General features: G+C 36.4%; 1 protein-coding gene across 3 annotated transcripts in view; it reads left to right on the top strand.

The window, feature by feature from the left end:
• LOC140445558 (methionine aminopeptidase 1D, mitochondrial) overlaps nucleotides 1-21,554 on the top strand; it is a 508,650-nt gene extending 487,096 nt beyond the window's left edge. The window contains exon 5 of one of the 3 annotated variants that reach the window (XM_072537676.1): nucleotides 21,291-21,554. In XM_072537676.1, the coding sequence (XP_072393777.1) occupies nucleotides 21,291-21,481 (191 nt within the window). In that variant the 3' untranslated portion in view covers nucleotides 21,482-21,554. The remainder of the gene's footprint in view (nucleotides 1-21,290) is intronic. The other 2 variants (XM_072537674.1, XM_072537677.1) reach the window with 2 other exon arrangements.
• Nucleotides 21,555-23,519: the final 1,965 nt, after the last annotated feature.

Below are 23,519 nucleotides of genomic sequence, written 5' to 3'. Positions count from 1 at the left end.
AGTTTGTGAATGTGAAAAATGGTAAATAGTTTACACTTTGTACATATGAAAAAGTTTTTTAATGATTTACACTTAGGAAAGTTTGTAAATGTAAAATTGTTAATCTGTTTAAATATTTAGGTGGGGCTTATACGGGAGCATTCCGTGGCGGTGGAGCTGGCCTGATGTCGTCTACATGGATAACTCTGTCGACATCTTGATCTCTACGTACTTAGTACGTATGGTCGCCTGCCACTGTGAGGATGGTGTGGGAGCCCGTCCAGGTAGGGTCGAAGTTCCCTTTGGTATGGTTCCTCAACAAGACTTGCTCGCCTTGTAAGTATGTTCTGGGCTGTCGAAGATCTTCGTTCTCTGGGAAGAGATTTCTGGCGTAGAGAGTGGCTCGTTCGACCTTCTGCTGGCGTGTCATTTGTTGACATTGACAGAGTGTAGACAGACACGTAAATTATTAATTAATCAGATATGGATATGATGTAAATGCTTTTAGCAGTGACGAGGAAGCTGGCAGATCAAGAATCATTGGGCACAGAACAAATCATTTTACAGAACTAGACCATGAAGATTTGGTTCTCTCGGTTTAGATTCTCATAGAATATAGTTGAAAATATTTTGGAGCAAATTGTAGATACATCTCTGAAGATAGATCTCTTGAACATTTTTGTGGGTTCCATTTTATAATTTTAATTTTAACTTGGAAGAACAAACAACCACTACTTAGAACAAACTACCACGCTAGAACAGAACTTGAAAATGAGATTAATATTTGTATATTGTTTTCGATCTAACGTGACAAATGTGTCATAACTAGAGACTGGATTATATGCAAAATGCATGTGCATATATATGCAGCATATTTTCTTTATAAATGCATATGCTATTCATATTTACTTGATTAAGAGCATATTGCCACATATTTGAAAATATCACATAAATAGAATGGTTTTCTATATATATATTTAGATAACAGTTTCTTGGAATTATTCATAGCAGGTACCAGGTCAGGTAACTACGAAATAATTTTATTACAAATATCTACTAAATCTATAGTTTTATTGTTTGGGAAAACCCATCTGGGAATTATTTATCAGAAGAATAGGGCCAACATGCAGGTAGGTATTATACAGTAAATTCGTTTTTAAATTCTCTTTACCAGCTGGCAAAGCAACTTGTGATTGTGAATTTGTGCTTATAAAATAAAAATAATTTCTTTTTTGAAAATATGCCGAAAGTAGCGAAACAAAAATCAAGTCTATTGCGGAGTTGGGTTGGCGGCAATAGTAAAATGTAGATTATAGACAATGAAAGTGTTTTTTGTACTATTTGTGATAAAAATGTGAGTCCACTTTAATATAAAATCTCATTTTTGCAAGAAAATCAGTATACCTATACTAAACATGTAACAGTCTGACTATTGGCGGTAGTTTTATTTATTTTTATGCACAACAGGCCGTTAAGGCCTAGGGCATTTTTTTTAAAACATCCTAATGTTAACTAATTACAATCATTTTAAACAAAACTTTAACTTAAATATGTATATACAACATTCTTAACTACTCTGAAGGACCTGGTGGACAATATTTCTCCATTCGCTTCTATTTTGTGCTTTTCTTTTCCAGTCCTTCACCTTCACGTGTTTAAGGTCTTCCTCCACTTTACTAATCCACCTCGTTCTGAGTCTACCTCCTCTTTTGGCTCCGATTAGTTTTCTGGTTATTACTAGTTTAGGCATACTGTTTGCTGCCATTCTTTCCACATGTCCCAATCATCTGATTCTTTGTGACTTGACGAACTTGGTAATTCTTTGTATAAAACCATTAATTTATTGTTGGTTCTTATCTCCCAACCATCTTCTATCTTCCGTCCTCCAAATATCCGTCTCAATATTTCCCTTTCCCATGTTTTCAGGGTTTCCTCTTCCTTCTTGTTTATTGTCCATGTCTCACCGGTATATGTTACTGTGGGTCGAATTACTGTTTTATATATTCTAAGTTTACCTTGTCTAGAAACGTATTTTGAGTTCAGTAGGGCTCTTAAACTACCTAATTTTTTATTCCCTTTTGCTATTCTGGCTTCGAGTTCCCATTTCTCTTTTCCTTTTTGATCGAAAACTACACCCAGGTATTCAAATTTTTCCACCCTTTTAAAACTATAGCTTTTACCACTTACAGACCTCACACTAAAGTCTTCTTTTTTCCCTTCTGTCCCTCCCATGATCATATATTTGGTTTTATTTTCATTTAGTTCCAATCCGAATTTCTGTGCTTCTTCGATGATTTTCTTCACAACTCTTCTTAATTCTTTCTCGGTTTTGCTAGGATCGTTAGATCGTCGGCAAATGCCAAGCACTGGTGCTCATTTTTCATGATCGTTTCTTCCGCCTTCATGCTGCATTTTTTGATTACAATTTTTAACACTAAGTTGAATAATGTAGTGGATAAAGGATCTCCCTGTCTCAAGCCTTTTGCAACCGTAAATTGATCTGATATATGACCCTGCCAAGCAATTTCACACGTAGAGTTATTTAGTGTCATTTTAACTAGCCGGATTAGTTTCTTTGGTATACCCAAATGTACCATTGCTCGATACATTTTGACTCTATCGACTCTATCATATGCTTGTCTAAAATCCACCAACAAAACATGCAGGGGAACTTTACCTTCATAGCAAGTCGTTTGTATCTCCTTTAATGAGAAGATTTGGTCTACAGTAGATCTGTTCTTTCTAAAGCCGGCCTGATACTCATGTAGGATTCTTTCCGTATAGCAATTTAGTTTATTTCTCAATATTTTTGCCAAGATTTTTTTTTATACCGTGTCTAGTAAGGCTATATTTCTATAGTTGTTACACTTCAGTTTGTCTCCTTTTTTATGCAGAGGGCATATGCGGGCCTCATACCACTCTGATGGTATTATTTCCTTTTCCCATACTTGCACTAGTAGCTGATATATTTTTCTTTGTAGTTGTTCTCCACCAAACTTGATCATTTCTATGCATATGTTATTTTTACCAGGACTTCTGTTATTTTTCATTTCTTGTATTGCTGTCACCACCTCCTCCTCTGTAGGCTGCCTTTCAACTATCGCATCTTCTTCAACCGTCCAGTTGTCTACTGCTTCTTGCTCCACCTCACCATTTAATAATTCTTCAAAATGTTTTTTCCATTCCGTCATTATTTCTGCCAGATCGCTAATTACATTTCCGTCTTTACCTTTCATATAACTACAGTGGCTTTGGTAACCTTTCCCATATTCTTAACTTCTTGATAGAACGACCTCACCTCTTTGTTTTTAAACTTCTCTTTTATCTCTTATAATTTCAACTCATTGTGGTATCTCTTTTTCCTTCTACACAGAGCTTTCAATCGTCCTCGAATTTTTCTATATTCTTGTTTTTTACACTCTCGTCACTCTTCGTCAAACCAATCTTTGTTTGTACTTCTCTTGGAGTCGCAATTAACTATTTTCTCGCTAGCTTCCCCTACGGCAGATTTAATTTGTTCCCAGGCTTGATCTGTCTGTAAATTTTGGTCACATTGTTGTAGAATTTTATTTATTTCTTCTTCATATATTTTTTTTAGTACGGTTTTTTAGGCAGTAGTTTTAGTTTCGAGAAAAAAAATATGAATTATCTTAAAAATTTGAAGTCCATATTATTGCATTAGACTCCTATTTACTAAACCGTTTTATTACAGATTCCATGTAAAAAAAATTCCAAATTTCCCAACACCTGAAAACGGCTCTCCACCAATATAAACTATCTAAGGACTTTAAGAAACCACGCCAGCAGCTTCTGCAGAACAACATTATTCAAAATCGTCACACATCGACTGGGAATTGGATAGCAAGGTGTGTCAAAATTTTTTGAAAACATATTGTAAAGTTGAAAATAAGTAAGTACAGGCAACAAGTTCTTCAACTCTTGTGATGGTTAGCTCTTTCGGGGCGACAGACTCAGTAAAACACAGGTTTGAAATAAAAATAAATCTATTAATTTACTATATATACAATAAATAAAAATAAAAAGGAATTCTACGTTGTATACTTATACAATAAATAAAAATAAAATGAATTCTACGTCCCCGTCTGGATCCCGCGATGAATGAAGTCGCAAACAAAATATTTAGCTGTGCAGACCCACGGCAATGTTCAATACACAATACCGATGGGTTCCGCTTGGTTAAGGACAGAGTACGATCCTCAATACGGAAATCTCTTTGTCCCGGTTGGCTCTGTGCAGACCCACGGTAATGTTCAATACACAATACCGATGGGTTCCGCTTGGTTAGGGGCAGAGTACGATCCTCAATACGGAAATCTCTCTGTCTGGGTTGGCTCGCAGGTTCACTACACCGGCGAGTCAGGGAGCCTAGAGCGCTATACAGCGTTCCACGTTAAGAAAATAACATTGCGGAGATAGGGCCATGTATTTCTTATGGACGATAGAAGCGCAGCGATGCCACGATGAACGTAAGCACGATTCAGGGTTGTATAATTTGTATTTTCGTTTTCACAGACATGAATTAAATTAACGTTTTTTAACGTAATTGACCAAAAGTGCCCATTCGAAACAAGAGATGAAAAGTAGGGAAAATGATTTTAATTAAATAAATAGTATTTACCAAAGATTATTTTATTTTATCTTATTTTAATTATAGTAACGACAGTTTATTTGTTTTTCGGTAAGAATATCATATACCATGAATCATAGAAATCAGTAGAAAATATTGCTTAGTTAAATCATGCACTTTGCCGGCTATTAAAGATTTAAAAGCAAATAAACGGACCGCTTGGAATGCATATATCTAATTACTAATTGCAACTTAAAATAATACGGTGTGCGTATGTCAGCGATTTTATGTCGTTCTCTGAGACTACATAATGATAATAAGGCTTTGTGGTTCTTCAGTTGTTTTTCTGACTTTACAGTTAAATGTTAATTGAAAATGGAAATTCGAAAAATATATCAACAATCTAGTAAAACGCATTCCTGAGAGTTTTGGCAACACTGATCTCCATAAGCCTAATGTTATTTTCTTAACGTGAAACGCTCTATAGCTACAAGACTGTCTAATTCCGCTATTCACACGCCTTAAATAGCCGTTCCGAATCCCACTTCGCCGTCCCGTTGTAGAAGTGGATGCGCAAATATTGACACTCCCACGGTTCGAACTGTCAAACGATAAGAATATCGTTACACTCTTCGCAAGCAATATGTGAGGGCATCTTACAAAGACGTAATTGAAGGTATTAAAAGCCGGGTAAGAGATGAATATCTGTGAATATCTGTCGACGAGACTACTGACGCCAAGGGTGGACAAATCGCGAATTTAATTATTGGATTAGTTCAGCTTCAGGATGAAACAGTTCAGCTGATGACTCCAACAAGTCGTATTTAATCAGCATAAAATGTTTAGAAAAAACCAACTATGCAACAATTGCTCGATTTGTTAATAAATCTTTGACAAATTTCTTTTTACCAAATCAAGTACCTTCTGAAAAAAATTTGCTACTAGTTAGCGATGCCGCTTCCTACATGGTTAAAGCTGTTACTAGTCTTAAGATTTTTTTTCCGAATTTGATTCATTGTACATGCTTAGCGCATGGTTTAAACAGGGTTTGCGAGTAAGCACCATTGCGAGTAGAAGTATATAGGGAGATGCTTCGCGATATCGTTTTGCCACCGGAACCAGTGTTGACTAGATGGGGGACGTGGTTGAATAGTGCCATATTTCTTGCAAATAATTATATTGATATCAAAAATGTTATATCAAATTTTGATCCTTTTTGCTGTATTGTTGTTCAGAAATGTCAAAATATTTTTAGTGAGAATTGTTTTCAGACTAAACTGTCCTATATAAAAGCAAATTTTGACATAATTGTAAACTCTATTACAAAACTAGAGAGTCAAAAATTATCTTTAAATGATAGTATTTGCATTGTTGATTCTGTCAAAGAAAGAATAGTAAACCTTTCAGGGACAATTGGAAAAATAAAGATAAATTTAGTGAAGTTTTAAACCGCAATGAAGGCTTTTCTTTATTGCGAACAATAAATAACATAATCAATGGAAGCTTTAACGAAGTTAATATGGATTTCTCGCTAGTGTCAAATTTTATATTTGCTCCAATTACATCCTGTGATGTTGAAAGATCGTTTTCCTCATATAAACACATATTAACTGATAGAAGGCATAACATTACTCTTGAAAATATTGAACATTTTATAATTATATACTGTTACACTTCTTGAAAATTAAGTTTATTCAACACCAACAATATTACAATATTTTTTAACTAACTGACAACTATATAATTATATATTTTCTGACGTTCCAAACTTCACTAGACATTTTAAGAATTTTCGATGTCATCTTGAATGTTCTCGAACTACTTCTTCTTTTTCGTCAATAGACTTTTCCTATGTGGGATAAATCTTTCGTAACACTGCTTCCTCCTTTATAGTTATTCGCCTCGAATAACTGGACTATCGGGGATCGATTGAAGCCAACGGGGTGGATCAGTTCCATGGTATGGAGCTAGTCTCTCGATATGAACTACCTTGGGTTTACTTCTAGCTGAAAACTGGATGCGATAGATTAGATCATTTATTTTCTGCAGGACGGTATACGGGCCTTCCCAGTTTCGTTGTAGTTTCGGACAAAGTCCTTTCTTACGTGTGGGATTGTATAACCATACTGGGTCACCTCTTGCGAAAGTTGTACCAGTAGCATGCTTGTCGAGCCTGGCCTTGGCTTTATCACTTTGAAGTAAAATCTGTCTCGAACTCTGGCCAGTGTTCTTTTGACTCCAAAATGTCCTCCAGAAAGGCTGCTATGAAGTTCTTGCAACACACTTTTAATATGTGATTTCAGCAGTACCACTTGTTGAACTATACGTACTCCATCGGGACTTTTCCACTTCCGATATAATAGACCATTGGAAAGATACAGAGATTCCCATTGAGCCCAGTACGCTTTTATAGTTCCACTGTATTTAGTTATTTCCTGCCAAATAGGTCTTACTCCATTTTTAAGCCATTCTCGTTTTAAGTCATTATCTTTCTTTTGACTCTTTTTAAGGATTTCCTGGGAAGTCTTATCATTATCTTCTTCCTGTATAACTGTGGTTACCTGGAGACTTACTTCTTCGGTTATGTTCTCTTTATCTTCAAGTCTTTTACAGTACTGGTATAGTCGTTCCAAATAGGGTCGCCTAGAAAGAATATCGGCATTGTTATGGAGACGCCCTTTTCTATGTACTACGTCGAAGTTATACTGTTGGAGTCTCTCTATCCACCGAGCCACTTGTCCCTCTGGCTTCTTAAAATTCATTAGCCACTGTAAAGCGCTATGGTCAGTTCTAACTATAAAATTTCTGTTATAAAGAAAAATACGAAAATGTTCTAGGGCTTTTATAATAGCTAGGAGCTCTTTTCTGGTAACACAATAATTATTTTCAGCCTTTCCCATTGTTTTACTAAAATATGCAATAACTTTTTCTTCGCCTTTCTGTTCTTGTGATAATACTGCGCCAATACCATGCTGAGATGCGTCACAATCCAACAGAAATTTGTCATCTCCTCGTGGATATGCTAGAATCGGTGCTGTTGTAAGTCGTTTTTTTAAATCTATGAAATCATTTTGACAATCCGGTGTCCAGTCAAATTAAATGTTGTTTTCGGTTAGTCGATAAATGGGCTTAGCTATGTGGCCAAAATCTTTAATAAATTTTCGGTAATATGTATTACTAAAAACAACACATAACCGCTTTAAAAATTCGTGATGAGTTTAAAGATTATTTTATATCTCCAAATAAGACAGTAGAATTTCCGGTAAAAGAACTTGTATAGTATCATACAGAGCACAAATATACGTGCAAGAAACGATACAAGAAAACATAAATAACTTTCTATATCAGAAACGATATAAGAAATGATACAAAAAAATGCATAGTGTCATATGACCTTTACAGTATTGTTACGAAAGATTTATCCCACATAGGAAAAGTCCATTGACGAAAAAGAAGAAGTAGTTCGAGAACATTCAAGATGACATCGAAAATTCTTAAAATGTCTAGTGAAGTCTGGAAGGTCAGAAAATATATAATTATATAGTTGTCAGTTAGTTAAAAAGAATTGTAATATTGTTGGTGTTAAATAAACTTAATTTTCAAGAAGTGTAACATTGGTGACAGCAGTGGGATAAAGAAATATTTAGCAGTTGTTAATGGTAAATACAAGATCCACTGAGTTTGACAAAGAAATGGATACGTCCGGACCCCCTGCATGGTTTTTAAAAATGAAAGAAGATGAAGAGAAGCGTAGACAAGAAGAGAAAGCGGAAAATGAGAAGCGTAGGCAAGAAGAGGAAGAAGAAAAGGAGAGGCGTAAAAAAATAGAGGTAGAAATCATAGATGGTTTATCCCAAATTCACGAAAATTTTCAGTTAGAGATAAGTCAAATCACTAGTAGAATAGATAAATTAGAAGAAAAACAAAACAATTTTGAAAATAAAATAGAACAACAAAATGATTTGAAATCTAATTTACAAATACAAATAGTTGAGTTAGAAAAAAAAAATTAATACCCAAGCTACCCATTAATACCCATTGAACCAGGTACAATTAGAACTAGTAAATTTTTAAAACCACCCTCATTCGATGGTCAGACAGCATGGGAAACTTATCGTTTTCAATTTGAAGCTGCAGCTAGAGCAAATGGCTGGAATGAAAAAAAAATGGCAGCTTTTTTGGTGGTGTCGCTTCGAGGACAGGCAGCAACCGTTTTGCAATTCCTTCCCCAAGATGCACCCAGTTATACCTCTCTCGTTGAAGCTTTAGAGACAAGATATGGCCCTCATCATCTAAAGCAGGTTTTCCAAAGTCAGCTAAAAATTCGATATCAAAAACATAACGAAAGCCTGCAAGAATTTGAAGCCGACATTAAAAGACTATTGCACTTGGCATACCCTCAGGCACCTAAAGATTTTCTGGAACAAATTGGAATGCAGGCATTCATAGATGGACTATAGGATGTTGAAATGCAACAAGCTCTCCGATTACATCACAAATCGCTAAATGGAGCACTAGTCTCAGCCCAGGAGTATGAAGCGGCAAAAAGCATTTCCAGATCTCGCCCAAAATTAAGAGAAATAAGATTTCAAGAAAATGAAGATCGTATTGATATTGATTGGTATTGATACCGGTGCAACCAGATCCTTTGTTCGAACCGGATTTCTGAATGAGAAACTACAACCTACTAAAACAAATTTAGTTCTTGAAACAGCTTCAGGTCACACTATTCCAATTCATAGAGAGATACATATCATGACAACCATACAGATTAGTAACACCTTGATAAAACACATTTTCCTTGTAGCCGATATTAAAGACGAATGCGTTCTTGGGATGGATATTATGCAGAACAAATTTATCATAGATCTTCAAAATAAAATTTTGTTAATTGAAAATGAAGAAATTGTCCTAAATTTGGAAAAATCGGTACCACAAGTAAGAGTTATAGTGAGCGAGGATACAGAAATTCCTCAAAATTCTGAAAGTATCATCCTGGCGAGACTGAGTCAAAAACCTGAAGGTCTACATTTCGGCGTTGTGGAAAGCGATGAACTAGTTAGTGATGGAATTTTGATAGCCAGATGCCTTATTAATGTAGATGAGATGATTCCAGTAAGGGTTGCTAATTTCCCTAAAACGTCTTTTAAATTGAAGAAAGAAGAACAAATAGCATTCTGTACACCAATAGAAAAAATAAGCAATAGCGAAAAATATAATACAGCTTCCAGTAACCCAGTTGACGCTAGCCTAGTGAAACAACTAATCAAAAATGTTGACCACTTAACAACTAAAGAATTAAACAAAATTAACGAATTTATTGATGAAAACTACGACATTTTTGAATCCGAGAAATCTACAGGGCGTACTAGTTTAGTTCAACATAGAATTTATACTGGAGATGTAAGACCAATTCGTCAAGCGCCACGGAGATTGCCATTTGCTAGACAAAATGAAGTTGAAAACATAATACAAGACATGATAAATGCTGATATTATCGAAGAAGCTTCGGGCCCCTGGTGTTCACCAGTAGTCTTAGTAACTAAGAAAGATGGATCTAATCGCTTTTGTGTAGACTACAGAAGATTAAACCAGGTTACACAAAAAGACAGTTATCCGTTGCCACGAATAGATGATACACTAAACACTCTATCAGGTGCTAAATGGTTTTCTACCCTAGATTTAAAAAGTGGCTACTGGCAAGTAGAAGTACATCCTGATGATCGAGACAAAACTGCTTTTTCAACTGGCATGGGTTTCTACAGGTTTCAGGTTCTACCATTTGGTCTGTGTAATGCTCCAGCTACGTTTGAACGTCTAATGGAGATGATTTTAAGAGGACTTACCTGGAAAACGTGTCTAGTATATCTTGATGATATAATGATTATGTCCAAAACGTTTGACGAACATCTGAAAAACTTAATCGAGGTATTTGACAGATGGAGAAATGCCAATTTAAAGTTAAATTATAAAAAATGTTCACTATTTTAAAGAGAGGCATACTATTTAGGACATATCGGTTCAGTAGAAGGAATTAAAACTGATCCAGAGAAGATTTCAGTTATTAAAGATTGGACTAAACCAGGAAATAAAAAGGAAATTAGAAGTTTTCTTGGACTCTGTTCATATTACCGAAAATTTATTAAAGATTTTGGCCACATAGCTAAGCCCCTTTATCGACTAACCGAAAACAACATTTAATTTGATTGGACACCGGATTGTCAAAATGCTTTCAAAGATTTAAAAAAACGACTTACAACAGCACCGATTCTAGCATATCCACGAGAAGATGACAAATTTCTGTTGGATTGTGACGCATCTCAGTATGGTATTGGCGCAGTATTATCACAAGAACAGGAAGGCGAAGAAAAAGTTATTGCATATTTTAGTAAAACAATGGTAAAGGCTGAAAAGAATTATTGTGTTACCAGAAAAGAGCTCCTAGCTATTATAAAAGCCCTAGAACATTTTCATACTTTTCTTTATAACAGAAATTTTATAGTTAGAACTGACCATAGCGCTTTACAGTGGCTAATGAATTTTAAGAAGCCAGATGGACAAGTGGCTCGGTGGATAGAGAGACTCCAACAGTATAACTTCGACGTAGTACATAGAAAAAGGCGTCTCCATAACAATGCCGATATTCTTTCTAGGGACCCTATTTGGAACGACTATACCAGTACTGTAAAAGACTTGAAGATAAAGAGAAAATAACCGAAGAAGTAAGTCTCCAGGTAACCACAGTTATACAGGAAGAAGATAATGATCAGACTTCCCTGGAAAACATTAAAAAGAGTCAAAAGAAAGATAATTACTTAAAACTCATACGAGAATGGCTTAAAAATGGAGTAAGACCTGTTTGGCAGGAAATAACCAAATAGAGTGGAAATATAAAAGCGTACTGGGCTCAATGGGAATCTCTGTATCTTTCCAATGGTCTATTATATCGGAATTTGGAAAGTTCCGATGGAGTACGTATAGTTCAACAAGTGGTACTGCCGAAATCACACATTAAAAGTGTGTTGCAAGAACTTCATAGCAGCCTTTCTGGAGGACATTTTGGAGTCAAAAGAACACGCCAGAGTTCGAGACAGATTTTACTGGATCAATTGTCGCCGAGATGTAGAAGATTGGTGTAGGAAATGCGATTTATGTAATGGTAAAAATGGCCCTAGAACAACAAGTCGTGATAAAATGGCACAATATCTTTCCGGAGAGCCTTTTGAACGACTTGCAGTGGATATTGTTACGATAAATATCCTGGCCTAAAAATAACTGTAAAATATATGATGACTAATTCTGTTCTGTTGTAGATTGTGCGAGACCTGAACGGAAGCTTCCAAAAAAAACAACATTTCGAAACTTCGAGGCGAGTCGATGGGAAATCCAGTTTGCCCTTACCGTCGCCGTCCGGTCTACTCAAGAAGGTTTTAGACTTTTCGAGTCTAACGGCACTGAGTATATAACAGGACATTTTATTTGGAAGAGGTCAGTTAATAAAGAAGATTCGCGCCCGCGATAAATGTCACGTTCGCCTTTTAATAAATTATGTATTTTTAGTGATAAATAAATTAATATAAGTTATTGTGCTTTTTAATAAATTAAGATAAGAACCTTTTGATAAAGACATTATAAATTAAAGACATAACAATTAATAAATTCACAACATTGGTGTCGGAACAGTGGAATACTTAAGATAAATTTGAATATAAAATAAATTGTGAAAATGGCTACGATTTATGAGCTCACAGTGACGAATTTAAGAAGACATCTCGAAGACAGAGAATTAGCTTCTACCGGAAAAAAGGCTGAGTTAGTCCAACGACTAAAAAACGCTTTGCTAGAAGAAGGACTAGATCCAGAGACATATATTTGAAGATGCTGTCATCTCGTCGATTTCGAAATTAGAGAACAAAGTTTCTGGCGATATTTCGAAAGTTTCTGGTGACATCGCATCATTAGAGAACAAAGTTTCTGACGATATTTCGAAGGTATCTTCTGATGTAGCCAAAGTTTCCGGTGACATCGCGTCATTAGAAAACAAAGTTTCTAACGAGATTTCTTCGCTGGAAAGCAAAGTCTCTGCTAATATCTCTTTGGAAATCTCTAAAGTAACTTCTGAGATGTCTGCCCTCGACGATAGAATATCTTCGTTAAAAAACCAAGTTGCTGCCGATATGTCGGCCTTCGAAGAAAAGATTAAAGAGATGGAAAGGAAGATGGAGGAAACAGGGACAGCAGAGAGAGGAAACAATCCAATTACAGTGGAGACAAAAGAAGAAGAGACGAAATGTAAGTTGGAAACACGGCCGAAATTTGAAGGAAGTGGAGGTTCTGTCCATGTGAAAGTCCCAACTTTCGATGGAAAATCGTCATGGAACAACTACATGAAACAGTTCGAATCAGCCGCAAGAGCGAATGGATGGTCTGAAAAAGAAAAGGCTGTAAACCTGACTATCGCTCTTCGAGGAGATGCCTTAGATGTGCTTCAGACCATAGCCGTAGAGGAGACCGATGATTTCGAACAACTGAAGAAGAGGTTAAATATGCGATATGGCCACGAACATTTGGAGCATGTATATCAGTCGCAGCTTAAAAATCGTAGACAGAAGAAAGATGAGGCTCTTTAAGAATATGAGGTAGATATTGCCAGATTAGTACGATATGCTTATCCAACAGCTCCCGAAGACATGATGGAAAAATTGGCCGTTCAAACGTTTATTGATGGTCTTCGTGATCATGAAATGCAGAGAACACTGCGATTAGCTCGTCACAAAACGCTGGTTGATGTCTTATCCGCCGCCCTCGAATACGAGTCAGCTACGCAGGCCTCTGGCGGGTACAGTAAAGTTAGAACTGTAAAAGAGGAAGGAGATGAAGATAAACTTGACCAGCTCGTTAATATGATAAAAAGCATGACATACAAGAAAACAAAGACCATCAGATGCTGGAATTGTGGCGAAATAGGACACGTACGAAGCTCCTGTAAGCACCCTAGGTACGACGCAAATCAAGAAACTCACCATCAGGAAAACTAGAACGGGTCAGCCTTAGGGGGCAGCTTCGACCCAGAACTTTTCCAAAGACCCTCTCATACTAATAGCTTCTTTGAAATGTCGTGAAGATAGTGTATATGTAGATGGAGACATAAATGGTAAAAAGCATACGTTGTTGGTGGATACCGGAGCGACCAGAACCATTATACGCCCGACAGTTATAAACAGCCGAAAGAAACTGTTACCAACGAGGTTGCGACTTCGGACCGCTACAGGTGAAAATGCTAACATTCATGGAGAAATCCAGGTACAATTGGGAATTGGAGCAGAAAAGTTCGTCCATACTGTTATAGTTGCTGACATCGAAGAGGATGTTATATTAGGAATGGACGTAATGAATATGCATGGATTCCAATTGGATTTTAAGAATAAGGTAATCAAAGTTGGCAACGAGGAGGTATTTCTCCATCCACATAATAACAACACTGTGCAAGCAGCCATTACAGAAGATATAGTCGTGCCTGCAAGAAGCGAAATGATCATAGTAGCGCGGCTACAGGGAATTGTGGACGAAGGGAGACCTGTTATGATGGAGCCTTGGAACCACGACGATGAGGTTGGCCGTGGAATCATAATTGGAAAGGAATTGGTGACTTCGGCTAAAGAAATTCCTGTGAGACTTATCAATGTCAACGACTACCCAGTGACCATAAAGAAAGAGACAAAAGTAGGAACTTGTGTACCTGTGACATCCATAATCCGTCAGGCGACAACATCTGATAATTCCAACGACAAATTCGACCAAATGGTTGCAGTTGCAGGACAGTCTCTAAATCAGATGGAGAAAAGGAAATTAAGGGAATTTCTGCGGCAGTATCGTGATATTTTCGTACCGAAAGGAGGAAAGACGGGAAGAACTACCGTTTTTAAGCATAAAATTGATACTGGTAATGCTAAGCCAATTCGTCAAACAGCTCGACGATTACCACAGGCGAAGAGAGAGGAAGCTGAAACGATTGTTCAGGAAATGAAGAAAGACGGGGTGATAGAACCTTCTACGAGCCCATGGGTCTCTCCGGTGGTCCTGGTTAAGAAGAAAGACGGAACGACGAGGTTCTGTGTGGATTACCGTTTGCTGAACAACGTTACCAAGAAAGATAGTTATCCTCTGCCTCGGATCGATGACACATTGGACACATTGGCTGGAAGTAAATTGTTTTCTACTTTAGATTTGAAGTCTGGATACTGGCAGGTAGAAATGGACCCAGTCGATAAAGAAAAGACAGCCTTCACCACAGGATCTGGATTGTGGCAATTCAACGTTATGCCATTTGGACTTTGTAATGCTCCTGCGACATTTGAGAGGCTTATGGAAAATGTGTTGAGAGGGTTATCTTGGAAAACATGCCTGGTTTATTTAGATGACATAATCGTCTTGGGGGAGACATTCGAATATCATTTGAGGAATTTAGAAAACGTTTTTAATCGACTTAAAGCTGCCCAATTGATGCTAAACCCCAAGAAGTGCCAGCTATTCCAAGGTAGAGTCAATTATCTGGGTCATATAGTCAGTAAAGAAGGAGTGGCCGTGGATAAGGGAAAAATCGATTCCATTAAGGAATGGCCAAAACCAACTGACAAACATCAAGTGAGAAGTTTTCTTGGACTATGTACTTACTACCGGAGGTTTATTAAGAAGTTTGCAGATATCGCTAAGCCATTAACGCGACTTACAGAGGAAGCAAGAGAATACCGCTGGGATACAGACTGCCAAAATGCCTTTGAGACCTTAAAAAAACATCTAATAACAGCACCAATTTTAGGGTATTCACTGCCAGAAGGAGAGTTCATCTTAGATACGGATGCAAGTAATGTGGGAATTGGAGGAGTGCTGTCTCAGATTCAAGGAGGACAGGAACGATTCCTCGGATATTTTAGTAAAGTTCTTTCAAAACCTGAGCGGAATTATTGCGTCACGAGAAGAGAACTTCTAGCAGTAGTTAAATCAGTAGAGCACTTCTATCAATACCTCTATGGCAGAAAGTTTCTAATCCGAACCGACCATGCCGCCCTTAAGTGGTTGATGCAGTTTAAGAATCCAGAGGGTCAGATAGCCAGGTGGATCGAACGACTCCAAGAATACGATTTTAAGATTGAGCACCGGGCCGGAGTTAGCCACAGAAACGCTGAATCTCTTTCCAGAAGGCCATGCCCAGCAGAGTGTTCCCACTGCAACAAAACGGAATCCAAGGAAGCAGCAGTGCTAAGAACGACGATTGTCAACGACGACTGGACGCCTACTAAGATAAGGGAAGAACAAGAGAGAGATCCAGTTATACAGAAAATCCGAAAATGGAAAGAGGAAAACCGTCGACCACCTTGGCAGGAAATATCAAACCTATGCTCAGTAGTTAAGACGTATTGGGCCCAGTGGGACTCATTTATCATCGAAGATGGCTTGCTCAAACGAGTCCTGGAAAATGATGACGGTTCAGAGAAGAGAAGACAGTTGGTGATCCCAAAGAGCAGAATAGCCGAAGTACTTCGTCAGTTACACGACAGTCCATCGGGAGGGCATTTTGGTGTAAGGAAAACCCTTCAGCGAATTCGGGAACGGTTTTATTGGATGAACAGTTCCGACGATGTAAAAGACTGGTGTAAGAAATGTACTATTTGTGCCACGAGTAACGGGCCTTACCGAAAAAGGAGAGCTCCTATGAGACAATATAATGTTGGAAGCCCGTTTGAAAGAATAGCTTTGGACATCGCTGGGCCATTTCCAGAAAGTGAAAATGGAGGCAAGTACATGCTGGTAGTAATGGATTACTTCACTAAGTGGGTCGAGATTTACGCACTTCCAGACCAGAAGGCCGCCACCGTTGCAGATAAGTTGATCCAAGAATATATCAGCCGATTTGGAGTGCCTTTGGAGATCCATAGTGACCAAGGCAGGAACTTCGAAAGCGATCTATTCCAAGGAATATGTGATAGACTAGGCATGAAGAAAACAAGAACTACCGCGTATCATCCGCAATCGGATGGTATGGTAGAACGAATGAATAGGACAGTTGGCAAGTATTTGACAAAGATGGTGTCCGATCATCAGCGAGACTGGGACCAATACCTTCCGTTCTTCACAATGGCCTACAGATCTGCTGTTAAGGAATCAACAGGCCAGACACCAGCCAAAGTTCTATTCGGACGCGAAATGCGACTACCTTGTGATCTAGAGTTTGGGTGTCGACCTGGAGAAGATGTAGCGGGTGAAGATTATGTGATCGAATTACGAAAAAGAATGGACGATGTACATGAGTTGGTCCGTTCCCACCTTCAGATCGCTAGCGACCGAATGAAGAAACGGTACGATACACAAGCCGAAAAGGGTTGCTTTAAGAAGAACGACAAAGTCTGGCTGTATAATCCCAAGAAGCGAAAAGGTTGTTCTCCCAAATTGCAGCAGTTTTGGGAAGGTCCATACCTCGTCATGGAGAAAATCAACGATGTCATCTATCGAATAAGCAAGATTCCGAGGGGAAAGCCGATGATAGTACACCATAACCGGCTGGCGTCTCTCGAAGGTGACCACGACGTAGATGAAGAAGTGGAAGTAAACCAAGTCCAAGATGTGTCTGACCTCACGTTTGAGGAATTCATGGGTGCCTATGGAGGTACCGGTAAAGCGAGACATGGTGTTACCACTGAAGAAAAGCAAGATCTACTCGCGCTCCCCGATGACTACTCGCTGGCCCTTACCATCCCGGCCAGTATCAAAGACGCACCAGGGTTGGCATCCGTCTTTCGAAGGAAGTTTGGTCGAGTTGCAGAACTTCAATGCCAAGTGTCAGCTCCCGGTAAAACCTTGAAGCTCCAAGATGCATCACGTTACCTTTTCTACCTGGTGACAAACTGCCCGTGACCAACCTACCTACCGAGATGTATGGGAAGCCTTACTTCAATTGAGAGAGCACGTACTAGAGTCCGACGTGCAAAAGTTAGCCATACCAAAGTTGGAGTGCCGCCAATTAGATTGGAGGGTTATCCGAAATATGGTGGAGGAGATCTTCAAAGACACCGAAGTCCAGGTGTTAGTCTGTTGCAATCCGCATAGTTACTGGTGCGGAGAGAAAACCGTCCCTTGTCATTTTTATACAACTGGAAGTTGTAAAAAAGGGTCCAATTGCCGATACCAGCATACAGTTCCGGTTCCAGTCCCGACAAGGTTCCAGGAGGAACCATCTTTTAAGAGGGGGGCAATGTTACGATAAATATCCTGGCCTAAAAATAACTGTAAAATATATGATGACTAATTCTGTTCTGTTGTAGATTGTGCGAGACCTGAACGGAAGCTTCCAAAAAAAACTACATTTCGAAAGTTCGAGGCAAGTCGATGGGAAATCCAGTTTGCCCTTACCGTCGCCGTCCGGTCTACTCAAGAAGGTTTTAGACTTTTCGAGTCTAACGGTACTGAGTATATAACAGGACATTTTATTTGGAAGAGGTCAGTTAATAAAGAAGATTCGCGCCCGCGATAAATGTCACGTTCGCCTTTTAATAAATTATGTATTTTTAGTGATAAATAAATTAATATAAGTTATTGTGCTTTTTAATAAATTAAGATAAGAACCTTTTGATAAAGACATTATAAATTAAAGACATAACAATTAATAAATTCACAACAATATTCTTGGCCCACTTCTGATGACAGAGAGAGGTAACAAGTACTTAATGGTAGCAATGGATTATTTTTAAAATGGCCTGAAATTGTACCCCTTCCTAATCAATAAGCGACTAACACGCATTTATAACACACGTCGTATCAAGACATGGAGTTCATTTAGAGTTACATTCTGATCAAGGATGAAATTTTGAATCAGAATTATGGCAAGAATTAATGAAAATCTTGGGTATTAAGAAAACTCGCACTACGCCTCTCCATCCTCAATCAGACGGAATGGTCGAAAGACATAATAGAACTGCTTGTCAATACCTTTCAATGTTTGTCTCTGATATTCAAAAAGATTGGGATAGTTTAATTCCTCTATTCCTGTTAGCCTATAGAAGTTCCGAACATAAAGCAACTGGTTATTCTCCATCAATGATGATCACCGGAAGAGAAATGAAGCTTCCTCAAGATCTTATTTTCGGAAGATTGCCTCCCTGCGAAGAAGAACGTTCATCCCCGACCTACATTGAAAATTTGAAAGAAAATTAGAAAAAGTCTACGAATTTGCTCGTAAAAGTTTGAAGCTCCAAAGTGATAAAGCCAAGGCCAGGCTCGACATGCATGCTACTGGTACAACTTTCGCAAGAGGTGACCCAGAATTGGTTATACAATCCCACACGTAAGAAAGGACTTTGTCCGAAACTTCAACGAAACTGGGAAGGCCCGTATACCGTTCTGCAGAAAATAAATGATCTAATCTATCGCATCCAGTTTTCAGCTAGAAGTAAACCCAAGGTAGTTCATATCGAGAGACTAGCTCCATACCATGGAACTGATCCACCCCGTTGGCTTCAATCGATCCCCGATAGTCCAGTTATTCGAGGCGAATAACTATAAAGGAGGAAGCAGTGTTACGAAAGATTTATCCCACATAGGAAAAGTCCATTGACGAAAAAGAAGAAGTAGTTCGAGAACATTCAAGATGACATCAAAAATTCTTAAAATGTCTAGTGAACTTTGGAACGTCAGAAAATATATAACTATATAGTTGTCAGTTAGTTAAAAAATATTGTAATATTGTTGGTGTTGAATAAACTTAATTTTCAAGAAGTGTAACAGTATATAATTATAAAATGTTCAATATTTTCAAGAGTAATGTTATGCCTTCTATCAGTTAATATGTGTTTATATGAGGAAAACGATCTTACAACATCACAGGATGTAATTGGCGCAAATCTAAAATTTGACACTAGCGAGAAATCCATATTAATAACTTCGTTAAAGCTTCCATTGATTATGTTATTTATTGATCGCAATAAAGAAAAGCCTTCATTCCGGTTTAAAACTTCACTAAATTTATCTTTATTTTTCCAATTATGTCAAAATTTGCTTTTATATAGGACAGTTTATTCTGAAAAGAATTCTCACTAAAAATATTTTGACATTTCTGAACAGCAATACAACAAAAAGGATCAAAATTTGATATAACATTGTTGATATTAATATAATTATTTGCAAGAAATATGGCACTATTCAACCACATCCCCCATCTAGTCAACACTGGTTCCGGTGGCAAAGCGATATCGGGAAGCATCTCCCTATATACTTCTACTCGCAATGGTGCTTACTCGCAAACCCTGTTTAAACCATGCGCTAAGCATGTACAATGAATCAAATTCGGAAAAAAATCTTAAGACTAGTAACAGCTTTAACCATGTAGGAAGCGGCATCGCTAACTAGTAGCAAAATTTTTTCAGAAGGTACTTGATTCGGTAAAAAGAAATTTGTCAAAGATTCATTAACAAATCGAGCAATTGTTGCATAGTTGGTTTTTTCTAAACATTTTACGCTGATTAAATACGACTTGTTGGAGTTATCAGCTGAACTGTTTAAAACTCCAATAATTAAATTTGCGATTTGTCCACCCTTGGCGTCAGTAGTCTCGTCGACAGATATCCACAGATATTCATCTCTTACCCGGCTTTTAATACCTTCAATAACGTCTTTGTAAGATGCCCTCACATATTGCTTTCGAAGAGTTGAAGAACTTTTTGCCTGTACTGACTTATTTTCAACTTTACAATATGTTTTCAAAAAATTTTGACATACCTTGCTATCCAATTCCCAGTCGATGTGTGACGATTTTGCATAATGTTCTGCAGAAGCTGCTGGCGTGGTTTCTTGAAATCCTTAGATAGTTTATATTGGTGGAGAGCCGTTTTCAGGTGTTGGGAAATTTGGAATTTTTTTTCACATGGAATCTGTAATAAAACGGTTTAGTAAATAGGAGTCTAATGCAATAATATGGACTTCAAATTTTTAAGATAATTCATATTTTTTTCTTGAAACTAAAACTACTCCCTAAAAAACCGTACTAAAAAAAATAAATATGAAGAAGAAATAAATAAAATTCTACAACAATGTGACCAAAATTTACAGACAGATCAAGCCTGGGAACAAATTAAATCTGCCGTAGACAAGAGCCAAAATAAAAAGTACTTACAGAGTGGTGTATACAAACTTAAATGTGGCGACTGCCCAAAAACGTACATCGGTTAAACTGGTAGAACTTTTAACAAACATATAGCAGAATATAAAAGGGCTCTTTCAATAATAGGAAAAGAGATTCTACATACGCACGTCATCTTCTAGAACATAATCATTCTTTTAATGACGAATTTCAAATTCTTCACATCCAAAATAAACGCCTTAAGCCATCTTTATTAGAATCTATGGAAATTAACAAATTAAAAAACGCAGACATAATTCTGAACGACCAACTTGAGACAAATAGCTCTCCCCTCCTCAAACTATTTCGTTAAACACTATAAATTGTAAACACATCCAAAAATAGATCACTTGAAAAACTCACTCTGCTGAAACAGCTCTAGTGATAAAATATTATAATAAATTTTTGTGGAAGTTTTGAAAATAAAGTTTTTAGTGTTTTATTGTTACATAAAATGAATTTCCGTCAAGTAACGGTCGAATCCATCACTTATATAAATATTAATATTAATATTTTTTGAACACCTGAATTTTTATTTTTACTTATGTATTGTAGAAAATAATTATCCAGGAAGAATGGAATCTGGCATGACATTTACAATTGAACCCATATTGACACAAGGTGATCAATACATTGTAATATTAGATGATAAGTGGACAGCAATTACAGAAGACAATGCACGTACTGCGCAATTTGAACATACAGTGGCCATTACTGATACCGGTGTGGAAATATTGACTAAGTAATCTAATAATATGTATATATATATATATATATATATATATATATATATATATATATATATATATATATATAAGTACCTAATTGTTATAATTGTTAATAAATGAGTTTGTCATCTAATTTTTATTTTATTCCCAATATGATTATAATTCAATACGAGTACAATTGTGTTAAAACTGGTTTGTGTTGATCAAAACATTTTATCTTACCATAACAAGCAAGGCAAAATTTTTTACCAATCTCTTATTGGTTGATATTCCTTGGGCCTGACTTGAAATAAATAACTTGCAGGTCAGTCCACCTGATCCTGCCTCCTATTTAAACATGTCTTGAATTCTTTTTGGATTTACGTGCACTGAGATATTTTTTCGGAATTAAATAGCATAGAAGCATTTCCAGGAATCTGAGACCATATTTTTCCAGACTACAGTAAACCTAACGCGGTACATTTGCTGTGATTGGTAGGTGGGCATGTCTTAATTTAAAATTTGGCGGGTTTAATGTTTATTGAACTGAAAATGGGTTATTGGTAGGAAGAGGATAATATTCGTATTTTAGGATAAAGCAGACTTATTACAGTTATATTTGAAATGTCTTTAATTTTCCTACATTGAAAATAACAAGGTACATTTGCTGTGATTTATCGGTAGATGTATATTAATTTAAAATTTGGCAGATTTCATGTTTATTACAATGTAACTTGGGTATTGTTGTTTGTTTGTGTTTAAATGACTGCTGGCACTAAATCCATTCGCAAATCTTACAATTTGTACCCCTTTTTTCATCAAGTCTTTGTTTCCTATAAAATCTTATCCTAAATCTATTACTACTATTGAGCTCTAATATATAGTCTTTTTTTTTCTATTAGGTGCTTTTAGTTATTTATATATAAAATAAGTGATGAGGTCCTCAGAGTTCCACAGTAAACTCTTCTGCAGCTATCTACTTAATTCAATAGCTACTTTACTGTGGACTGTCCAAGTTCCTTTTTTTATTTGTTTCTTATATAATTTTTTTATTTTCTTTTTTTTCTAATAAATTACAAAGAAATACTTACTCTATATTTACAATTACAATTTGAGTTTAATATCTAAAACATGTTTATACAATAATCTATATAAAAACTCTTAACAAATAACTTTAAATTAATGGGATGGTGGACATCGGTCAAAGAATACAGCGAATTTAAAAAATTATTAATCTTAAGCTCTTTGCACGTTTCTGGTTCTATATCTCTAGACGTCCAAAGATAATGAGTTAATACTCCTTGTGACACAGCGTTTTTTGGCAATTCATCTACTATCTCATTTCCAGTTATTCCACAATGGCTTTTAATCCATGCCAACTTAACAGTTTTGTCTTGTTGCTGAAGTTCTTTAATTTTATTTATTATATATAATTCAACGTAATTTACTTTTGATTTAGGATTTATGGCACTCATTTTACTTAAAGCACTTTTGTTGTCACTACAAATTATAAACTTTGAATAATATATATATTAGATAAATATTTTAGTGCTTCCACTATCGCTATTAATTCAGCTGTGTATATACTCATGATGAAATTGAGTTTACACATTTTACTGTTTTTATTATTGTTATCAAAGTATGCACATCCCACACCTTCATTAGTAACTTAGGTATTAGTACTACATATTTTAGGAATAAGCTGACTGTATGATATCCTAGTGGTTTTTTTTTATTAAATATGTAGGTATTTTGTTTTAATTTTTTTTGTAGGCATATGCCATCTCAAGTTTAATAAAAATTATGTAGTCTTTCCTTTTCACTTTAAAATTTTCCATTAGCTGTTTTATAATAAACTATTGTCAAACTTGCCTTTATATATACATATATATATATATATATATATATATATATATATATATATATATATATATATCCAAATTGACTTTTATCTACTTTTATTTCTAGAAAGTTGAACTAAATTGTGTTTCACCATGAGGTGAAAAATTTTCTGAGCAAAATTAAGCAAATGTTTACTGGAAATAACTATTAAACAACAAATAAAACACTAAATAGC

Source organism: Diabrotica undecimpunctata, chromosome 7 (genome assembly GCF_040954645.1).
Source record: "Diabrotica undecimpunctata isolate CICGRU chromosome 7, icDiaUnde3, whole genome shotgun sequence".
Lineage (NCBI taxonomy): Eukaryota > Metazoa > Arthropoda > Insecta > Coleoptera > Chrysomelidae > Diabrotica > Diabrotica undecimpunctata.
This window is presented reverse-complemented; position numbering and strand designations above follow the sequence as displayed.